This window comes from Carassius auratus, chromosome 40 (assembly GCF_003368295.1).
Source record: "Carassius auratus strain Wakin chromosome 40, ASM336829v1, whole genome shotgun sequence".
NCBI classification, from domain to species: Eukaryota; Metazoa; Chordata; class Actinopteri; order Cypriniformes; family Cyprinidae; genus Carassius; species Carassius auratus.
In genome coordinates, this window is record NC_039282.1 from 18,909,982 (window position 1) to 18,920,778 (window position 10,797).

At 36.1% G+C, this 10,797-nt stretch overlaps 1 protein-coding gene across 1 annotated transcript; it reads right to left on the reverse strand.

Moving 5' to 3' along the window:
* Window positions 1–499: 499 nt before the first annotated feature.
* LOC113058784 (dehydrogenase/reductase SDR family member 12-like) lies at window positions 500–9,188 on the reverse strand. The gene is made up of 10 exons (XM_026226987.1): window positions 9,085–9,188; window positions 6,828–6,961; window positions 6,366–6,448; window positions 6,004–6,099; window positions 4,978–5,059; window positions 4,788–4,849; window positions 4,610–4,714; window positions 3,473–3,563; window positions 3,076–3,213; window positions 500–848 (listed from the first exon to the last, which is right to left on the reverse strand). Exons 1-10 carry the CDS (start codon window positions 9,138–9,140, stop codon window positions 733–735), a joined length of 963 nt encoding a protein of 320 aa, XP_026082772.1. The 5' UTR covers window positions 9,141–9,188; the 3' UTR covers window positions 500–732.
* Between the last annotated feature and the right edge of the window lie 1,609 nt (window positions 9,189–10,797).

Here is a 10,797-nt window from a genome sequence, read left to right on the forward strand (position 1 = left end):
ACACACCTTCCAATACATTTATTAATGTTGACAAAACTGCTTCAAAGTACAATCATAATTAATAATTAATAACCCAGTCTATATATGTAGAAATTTAATCAAGTGTTATTGTCGGAGCAAATACTGAACAAAAAAAATACACTACAAATCACTTCCTCATTCTCTGGAACATCAGGTGATGCTGTCAAACCAAAGCGACATCCAATCACAGGCCTCCAAAAGCAGGAAACGTCCTTTTCCGTCAGCTTCCTGTGCTGCATCAGGTGATTGGCTGTGAGTGAGTGATTGACAGCTGGGGTGACTCCGGTCAGAACGGGTTCCCACCTGATTGACCTGATTCGTTGGAGTCACTGACACGGTGAGAATAAACTCACTGTGATTGGCTGAGATTGATCACATGGTGTCAGAAGAAGCTGTCCGAAAAGAACGACACCTGCGTTTGATTTGACCAATGAGAGGAGAGAACTGAAATGTACGAGACAGAAAGTAGTCATGGTGGTAAAAGACTTAAACATGTTCAAGCATTTATTGAGCGTAACAGTCGTTCACACCTTCAAACTTTCTGAGATCTGGAGGAGATTTAATCTACAGTTAGAAGTTTGTTGTGAGATACTGTAAGAACATCCACACGGTTTATACGGGTTAGACTGTGTCTAAACTGTTAAAATATGTTATGTATTAGTGTTTGACATCTGTTTGTGATCTGGTTTGTGTGTTTTCATGTGAGTTTCTTTAGTGAGGCTGGAAGCTTTTGGCCAGATCCTCCATGACGCTCATGAATTTCTGATCTTCCAGTTGTGAAGTGTGCGTCCAGGCCAAGGGAAGATGAGCCGACACCATCTGCCGATCTAATGCATGTAAAACACAAAGACAAATGGATGTTTAACACACAACATCTGCACAAAAAAACAACAACGAAGAATCGATATATACTGCATGTATATAGAGAGCAGGTTGATTGAATCAGTAGAAGCCATGTCTGATTTCCTCACTATTCAGAAGAACTACATTACCCATAATCCTGAAGAAAAATGCACAAGTCATTGTTACCATGGAAACGAGAATCAAGGCCACAACAGTGAGTGTTCTAATGATTACGTAATATGAATATTTCTGAGATTTAAATATGTGGCTTTATATTCATACATTACAGTTATTAAATTGCACTTTGTGAGAAGAAGTAGACTTTAAGGCACACTACAGGCAAAACCTTCTTAATTTTTTTTTCCAGGCATTGGTTAATTTTGAGATTGGACTAGAAATAAAACATCACAAATACACATTTCTTTATTTTATTACACTTTATTTGCATCTGATTAGATTTCACCTACAATGTGCATCTTTAACGGCCATTATTTCCAAAATAGATTTGTTTCTTCACTTCATTAGTATTTACATTCACCACATGTTAGAGTTTTATCTGTTTTTTTTTTTTTTTTTTTTGCTCCAAATTATTTTATTTTTTCTGTTTACCATTTTCTGGTTTATGGAGTGATTATAGATCAAGAAAATCCCAACTGTAAAAACCTTTACCACTAATACGTCATTAAAATGAAACGGGACGTTTGAATCTGGCTTTATCCAACGTTCAGATTTCTGTTTTGGACATTTATGCAAATTAGTGCATTTCTATTATCTAATGCCTCATTAGCATGTGTACATTTCATAAAACTTGCAATACAAAACAGTTTCCCTGATGTACTGGGATTAATCAACTTGAGAAAATTCTGAAGATATTTTTTATAATTAGTTTATTTTAGCTCTATACAGCAGTAGTCTGGCCTTGAAGTCTGAGGAGCGGCTGTTTGGTTTTCCCAGTCCCAAAAGGTCATAAGGTCACGGAGTTCACTCCGGCCGTGTCTGGTACAGAAGCTCCGCCCACTACAGCTGCACTGGAGCTCCGCCAACTCTCTTTTCCCTTTCTTGATCCTTCTCACTCTTCTCCTTTCATTCTCCTTTGGCTATGCTCTGTTTCTCTCTTTTATTTCCATTGTCCAGTCTTTCTTTGTACATTGATTGTATTCTCCTCGTCTTCTCTCTGCTGCTCATGCTTTTCTTGCTTTCATCAGTGTCTTTCATCCATTCTCTGTCTCCTGAAACGCTCACTTGTTTCATTTGGAAACAGATGGATGCCTTATTGGAGGAGATGGAGAGAAAGAAAGCAGCTGGGTTCCAAAACCTAGTGTGCTCCCTCATTGTTCACTAACTACAAAGGCAGCTGCCTTCGAAGGGAGCATCCTAACTGTCATGGTGCCTTTTAAGGGACTGGTTTGGAACGCTCTACACAGGCAGCAATTTTGTGCGGCACAATAAAATCAGTTCATAATTGATTCTACTTTGACACTTGCATATTGATATGTTCGTACAAAATCCATGGAAGCTTATTTCCACCATGAATAAATAAATAAAAATTAATTGTGACTTTTTATCCCAATTGCAAGTTTATATCTCACAATTGCAAGGTTTAAAAAGTCATAATTGCTACTGTTCACATCTCACAATTCTGACTTTCTGTGAGATGTAAACTCCATCTACTGAGAAAAAAATAAAACATTGCAAGATGTAAACTACAAAAATAGTTGATATTTTGTAATTGTGAGACACAAACCTGAAATTCTGGAAATAAACTTTAATAGCATTGTCTAAGATGCATAACATGCACGAATATTGTGTCATTTCTAATTTATTCCGATTTTTTAGTACTTAAAGAAATTGCAGTATATTTTATATCAGAATATTGCCAAGCAATCTTGGATTAATTGTTTCATGCAACTTCTCACAATGCATTTTGAGATTGCTGTCTTTGCAGAAGATGCAATGCTGCCTTAATATTGAAAAAAAGTTAACAATTTAATACCTAAAAAGTTGCCTCATCTAATTTAAAACTGCATGTACTTTTATGCATTTTAGAGAACGATTTTAGAAAGATGGTAAGGCAAGTCTCTTGCAATCAGTTGTGGCTCCCGCGTGCTTCATCATTAGCAGTGCTGTTTGAGTGCATTCTGTCATGCATGAGATTTCATTTCCTGCTTATGTGGACAGCAAGGTGTCTTGTGTGGGTGTGTGTTTGCTCACCCTGAAAAAAACGCCCACTGGGATTCTTGACAGCTGCCTCGGACACAGCGAGCCACACGACCGTATCGGCCCCTTGCTCCGGTGTCCGCAGACGCTCCTTCATAGAGCTGTGGAAATCAGGCATCGCGTTTGCAATGGCTAAAGAACGAGAGGCGAAAATGAATCCATCAAGATCAGACATCATCAAATCAATCAGTCTGAATAAATGATAAATAAATATCTGCATTAATGCATTTGGCAGACACTTGTATGTAAAGCGACCAGTGCATTTGAGGTATTACACTGAACATGTTATTTGACAAATTAACCACATCAAGCTTAAAGGTAAAAATGCATACAGTATGTTGGTTTAACATATCATGGTTTAAATTTATGATGATTGTATGTATGCAATTACTTGGTGTGTCGACCCATCCGGGATGCATCACAGAGAAATGGATGTTGGGGTGAGCTTTAGCAAACTGCTCCGTCATCACCACCTGCTGCCTCTGAAACACAAAGAACTTCTGACATCACAAGAATCTCTAAGAAACAAACAGCTACTGAAGTCAGTGAGACAGAAAACTCATGCATATTGTTTTAAAGTAGCTTTTTAATAACATTCAAAAGATTGGGCTCAGTAAGATTTTTTGGGGGACAGAAATGAATACTTTTATACAGCAAGTATGCGTGAAATTAATACAGTTTTTAAATAAACACTGTTCTTTTCATTAAAGAACTCTAAAAAAACAAAAGCATGAAGCATCACAACTGTTTTCATCATTGATAATATAATAATAAGATCATGTGACACTGAAGACGAGGAACGATGCTGAAAATACAGCTGCGCATGACAGGAATAAATTACATTTACTATATATTACAATAGAAAACACATAATAATAATATTTGTAGTGAGCAGAAGAGACTACATTCATTACAAAACATTACAAAAATCGGTAACACTTTAGAATAATGGTCCATTAGTTAATGTTAGTTAATTTATTAATTACAATTAGCAATACATGTATTACTGTAGTTATTAATCTTTGTTAATGTTAGTTAATGAAAATACAGTTATTCATTGTTAGTGCATGCTAATTGACAGTGCATTAACTAATATTAACAAGCACAACTTTTGATTTAAATAATGCATTAGTAAATGTTGAAATTAACATCAACTAAGATTAATAAAAATTAAATTAAATTAAATTTATGCATTTAGCATACGCTTTTATCCAAAGTGACTTACAGTGCATTCATGCTATCAATTTTTACCTAACAAATGCTGTAGAAGGATTGTTCTTGTTTAGATCATATTAACTAATGTAGTTAACTAACTAATTGACCATTATTCTAAAGTGTTACCCAAACATCTTACCAATAACTAAAAAACTGGGACTGCCGTCATTTGTCAGATTTTTAAAATGTAGTTAAAATGCACTGAACGCAAAACAATGACATAAATGATTCAACTAGCAAATGGTTTCAAAGCAAGGTGTTTCTGTATGTTGGAACAAGCTTTCCTTTGGACTCTATCTGTGTACATATGTACCTTGTTCTGTGCGTACACCATAGTGCCGTCATATCTGCCCCTCTGAGACTGCAGGTTTCCCGTTCGCAGTTTCTGCACCAGCATCCCACCGGATGATACTGTGATCTGAAGGAGAGGAGAAAGATGCTGACCGACCGTCTGACCTCCGTCTGTCGCTCTCAGTCTCTGGTTTACTCACCACTCTGGGCTCAGGGCTCTTCTCCAGCAGAGGAATGAGGCTCTTGATGAGGATGTACACGGCTGAGGAACACAACAGAGACATCAGGTCAAAGCTAAGGTACTAAAGATGTTCTTTATTATAAAGTTCGTAGGAAAGACTTGTAGTCCTGAGGCGATATCGAGCTGGTTTGGTTTGTTTGCTCACTTACCCAGAGAGTTACTTGCAAAGCTTTTCTCCAAACCCTCACCATTCTCCTCCCTCTTAGTCACCATACAGCCGGCGTTATTGATCTGTCACAGTCAAATCAGTCAACCAACCACATCTCATTACTTCCATTGGCTGGTAATGCCATTCAAAAAAATAGGTGCACTACCCTTCAAGTTTGGGTCAGTAAGAATTTTTTTGTTTCATGTTTTTGGAAGAATTCTCTTATACTCACCAAAACTGCATTTATTTGATTAAAAATACAGTAAAAATATTAAATATGTGACCCTGGAGCACAAGGGGTCACTGGGGTATAATTGTAGCAATAGCCAAAAAATTTTTTTATTTATATTAAATCATAAGGATATTAAGTAAAAATTGTGTTCCATGAAGATATGTTGTAAGTTTCCTACTGTAAATTTATCAAAACGTAATTTTTTATTAGTAAACTGCATTGCTAAAAACTATATTTGGACAACTTTAAAGGCGATTTTCTCAATATATATATAATTGTTTGCACCCTCATATGATTCCAGATTTATTCAGCTTTCAGATGATGTATAGATCTCAATTTAACAAAATTCAAACTTATGACTGGTTTTGTGATACAGGGTTAAATATTAAAATTTAAAATAGCTGTTTTTTCTATATGAAAATATTTTGATATGTAATTTATTCCTGTGATCAAAGCTGTATTTTCAGCATTATTTCTCCAGTCTTCCGCGTCATGTGACCCTTCAGATATCATTCTAATATGCAGATTTGCTGCTTAAGAAACATTTCAGATTTTTAACAATTTTGAAAGTTTTTTTTTTTTTTAAGGATTCTTTGATGAATAGGAAGTTCAAAAGAACAGTGTTTATCTGAAATAGAAATATTTGGTAACATTCTAAATGTCTTTACTGTCACTTTTGATAATGTAAATGTAATGCTCTTGCTAAATAAAAGCATACATTTCTAAATGAAAAAAAAAATTCTTTCTGGCCCCAAACTCTTAAACCGTAGTGTATACGCTATTTTAAAGCCTCACCAGGACGTTGAGGGTTTTGTACTTTTTCTTAAAAGACTCTGCAAACTCCCACACCTTCTTGGTTTCGGACAGATCCAAAATATGCACATAGATCTCCTGCAGCCAAACACAGAGGCCAAAGGTCACGTATTTTACTAGAACATCTTGCATTAGAAACAGATGCAGATGTAAATCTGTTTTCAGACAGCGTGTAGACAAATATATGGGGCATTTCAATGATTCAGTCGACTTCTGTAAAAATGGTAACTTATGCAAACTACCACAGTATTCTTCATTAAACAGCAGCTTCAGTTCTCCTGGTGTGACCTGAGGTTAACTGACTTGCTCAAAGACAGCAAGCTGTGTTACAATCCCAATCATACTTTGTTTCCAGACTCCTTGACGATCTCCGCTCTGGCTTCTTCTGCCTTGTCCTTGTTCCTGCAGACCATGTGGATGGTCCCACCTTGAAGAAGAGGGTTAACAGGTTAAACTGCGGCACAGAAAGTGTTTGGAGATTCAAATAACACTGTCTGCATGTCATTGCTTTAGATAAATGCACATGAATAAAATTAGATAAAATGTTTACTTTTAGATAAATGCAGAGCTAAAGTAAAGCTACAACCAAGAAAAGTGAAGGACCAGCATCATTTGTTTTCAGATTCTGTTTTTTTTTTTGTTATCTAATGCAATGACATTTGAACATTTATTGTGTGACCAAAGTGTCCCAATACTTTTTAGATTCACAAAAACATATGGAAATCATTTGAAGAGCCTAAATACACCATGAACCACAAGGTCTGTTTCTATTTTACCAACCACTGCTGATTTTCTCCAACACACACCTTTCTTGGCGATGGCCATGGCAGTGGCTTTCCCGATCCCGCTGTTAGCTCCAGTGATCAGGAAGGATCGGCCCACCACTGACGTCTCCAGATCCTTCTCAACAAAGTTTTTAGATGCTGACAGAAATCCCCCCCTGTGACACGCAGGGTTAATTAGTCTCTAAATGTCACAGGGTTACCTGAGCATGCACACATCTCTCAAAACGCTGCTAGATTCATTCAGTAAAGCAATTAGTTCACCTTTTGCATGCATCAGATCATGGCGATGGAAGAACCCAACTGACAGAAATATGTTCTAAGAATGTTTTAATAACAGTGCCATTAAATAATGAAAATGCTTTAAAAATGTTTTATTTCTTGGGAACATTACATCATTTTGAGAATGTTATTAAAGCCCAGAATGAATGAATGAATGAATGAATGCTCTTTTAACGTTACTGGAAGAACGTTTGTTTATAACTTTGAGAAAACCTTGCCAGAATGGTCCCTGACTAGCACATGTACATCACAGAGACATCTATTTAACATCTGCATTTAAATCTGCAAGACGTATTTTTTAAGATGTTTGCTTGTCTGCAATGCGTCAATTGGATGTTTCCTATCAGATGTCAAAAAGAGGTTTAGAAGATGTCTTTAAGATGTTTATGCTTGTTTATGAATGTAAAACTGACATCTTAAATATGCAGATGTACACAGCAGATGCTCTCCAGATGAAGAAATGTTTAACAGACCTCTTGTAGATGTACGTGTGCTATCTGGGGTAAAGTGGTTCTAAAAGCACTGTTAACGTTTCTTTTGAATGTTAACAGCTAGCAACATTAAGAAAATGTTAGATGCACATTTAACTAAAACGTTTTTTGAAAAAAACATTCTATGAATGAGGTACAGTTCTGAGAATGTAACCAAAAACCAGATATCTTTTAATGAATGCTCTATTAACATTACTGGAAGAACGTTTGTTTATAACCTTGCCAGAATGCAAAGGAAATTTAATTTTGGGGGGAACGTTCCATTTTAGAAGTTTGCTAGCATGGAAATGGTCAAGAACGCTCAGAGAACATTCAAAAGTCAAAGCTTGTGCTGTTTTGAGAACGCTATGAAAAGACCAGATAACTTTGAACAAAAGTTCTGTCAACGTTGGAAGAATGTTTGTGAGTCCTGAAACCACTCAAGAAGCTCTGTCCTAATGTGCCTCCTTGCGTCATCGCTTAGCTAATGAGAGTTTGCTATCAGTGCGTCCTCTGATAGCACCGCTCCTGGCATCGCAGCGCGTGCCCTTGACTCGATCTCAAAGAGTGGCTTTGTCCATGCGTGCCAGGCCAGGCGGAGGGATGAAGTGGAGCGAGGAGGTGCCGGGGGGAATCAAGCTTTTCTCAGTAAATGCGTGCACTGTTAAGGGTGATGTGTGTCCCATTATGGGACATGAGAGGTTGACCCGGGTGACAATATATGATTGAAGGAAAAAACAGAGATGCAGGGGCCACTGCAAGATAAACAGGAGCAGTGAGATGACACGGTTTGAGTGTTTTTATGACTCCCAAGAATTTATAGGCTTATCATTTTTATAAAATTGGATTCCATGGAAAAACAAAAAGCAACACGTGACCTGATTTTGCAGAACTTTTTGTGTTGTTTTGAACATATTCGGTGCACCATTTATTATAGCACCGTAATATGCTGTCTAAAAATCTAAGAAAGTGACTTTGAAAGCTTTTACCCTTGCCATGATTTATGTTGCCATTTTTTATGATGTGCAACACTTTTTTTTGCATCATTTTGAAGAAAAACGAAAATTAAAAAGCAAACATTAAGAATTTTTTTTCCCTTTAAAATTGAAGAACTATTGCATCATATGGTTAAAAATCCAATAGGCCTACAGACAAATGTTGGATATGTACAAATATTTAGATAAAATTTAAGGTCAAAAATACTTGTTATTTGTTCTTCAGTGCCCATTACACATAAAAAAATGCATTAAATACATTTAATAAAATAAGAGATAAACAGTTGTAGTAGAATTGCTGAACTCTAACCCATGCAATATTTAACCATCAATATAGATGTTAAAAATTAAATTCAATATTAAGTATTTATGCAACGTTATATTATATTAGACTATATTATATTCTATTATTAATAGTAGCATATTATATTACATCATGATATATTATGCATTTAAATGCGTATTAATTAAGCATTATGATTGTTAATATCGTAATGAGGTGTTGTGATATTTTTGAAGCAGTGCAGCTCTTACTTGGTAAATTCGTTGAGTCCTTTGAGGAACCATGCTGAGTTCCGGTACAGAGACATTCTCACACCCGCGCTGTGGCTCCGGTCGCCCGCTGTGCTCGCGGATGCTCGCCGGTCCTTTTAACCGGCACCGGGGTCACATGAGTGCACGTAGATCCACGCCACTCACCGGTGCTCATCGCTGTCTGCCCTCTGTCGGTAATGAGCGACATAAAACCCTTCTGATGTTTCAAAGAAATTAGTTTGTGTCCGCTGTAGATACCCAGTGGGCACCTTGATGTCAATTTGACGTCAAATATTAGACAAGATTTGATCAAGATGCTGCAAAACATAATTTCAAAGTCAGATTATACATCAAGTCCTTCCAGTGGTTAATTGGTGAAAATATTAGGTTCATCCCATACTGAAATTGATTATGTAAGTATATGGGCCAACATGTTTGACATTGAGTTGACATCAAATCAACATCGTGTTATAGGCGTTCAGTTGATGTCATATTGACATCACATTGATATCAACCCAGCGGGCAATTGATATCAAATAGACATCAAATTGACATCAAACATAGTCATCAAATAAATTTTTTTTTTCTTCAAAATGCATCCATTCGGCATGTCATATGTTGTTTGATTTTTGCATGACTTGTAACTTCTGGGACTTCTGTGGTTAAAAACATATAAACAACAACAACAAAAAACTATTCATAAAATGTAGGCATAAATTACTGACAATGAAAGAGGTGAATATATTATATTTTACCAAAAATATACTGATTTCCTTAATTACAAATAAAAAAAATTATGCAGCATTTTTGCTGTAACCACATATTAAGTAAGTGTTGGTGCAGTGGATAAGACACATGCCTTTGGTGTGAGAGACCTGGGTTCGAATCCACTGTGACACACCAATGTGTCCCTGAGCAAGACACTTAACCCCTAGATGCTCCTAGAGGCGTGTGACCTCTGACATATATATAGCAATTGTAAGTCGCTTTGGATAAAAGTGTCAGCTAAATGAAATTGTAATACCAAGTGTATACGGTATTACAACTACATGTTCATTTAAGAAAAATTTACAAAATTCTGATATAAACCAGTGGATTTAATAAAACACGTCTTGCATTTAATACTGTTTTGTCATTATTCTTGTGGTCTAGAATAGGACATCAATGTGTTAAAAATGTTTTTAAAAAATGCAAATCAAATGAATGTCAAAACTTGACGGCAATTTAATGTCAAGTTTTGACATCGATTTGATTTGCATTTTTGACCAGTTCTTTGATGACTATGTTTGACGTCAATTTGATGTCTATTTGACATCAATTGCCCACTGGGTAGACAGTTTGCCTATTGCCCGATCATAGCTAAAAGTTTGCATGTGAAGCCGTTTAGAATCATTTTGCATTTAGAATTGGTTTAGAATCATTTTGCATGTACCTAATTTTGGCTCATTTCGCAAATTTCAGTTTCGTTTAGGAATTATATGCTTTTTGTTAAACTTGGTCACACCCATATTCTAAATGACCTTTTTACAACCATCCACATAATCAAGTTTTTATTTGTATTTTTTCTATAATTGTTGATGTTAGGAGTCCAGACTTGAGTTCCAGATTTGATTGACAGCAGGGGTTCATGAGGTAAAGTTGTCCAGAATGAGGAGATCTAACATGTGCAATTATTTATTTTGCTTGTGTATATGGTATATGAACTGTTTCAAA

What these genes read in the sequence shown, in the direction of transcription:
- LOC113058784 (XM_026226987.1), bottom strand. Translation starts at nt 9,140, where the DNA reads ATGTCTCTGTACCGGAACTCAGCATGGTTCCTCAAAGGACTCAACGAA. An exon ending in ACAAAACCCTCAACGTCCTG is followed by an intron (nt 5,060 to 6,003) that starts GTGAGGCTTTAA and finishes TGACTGTGACAG; the next exon opens with ATCAATAACGCCGGCTGTAT. An exon ending in CAGTGGGCGTTTTTTTCAGG is followed by an intron (nt 849 to 3,075) that starts GTGAGCAAACAC and finishes TACATGCATTAG; the next exon opens with ATCGGCAGATGGTGTCGGCT.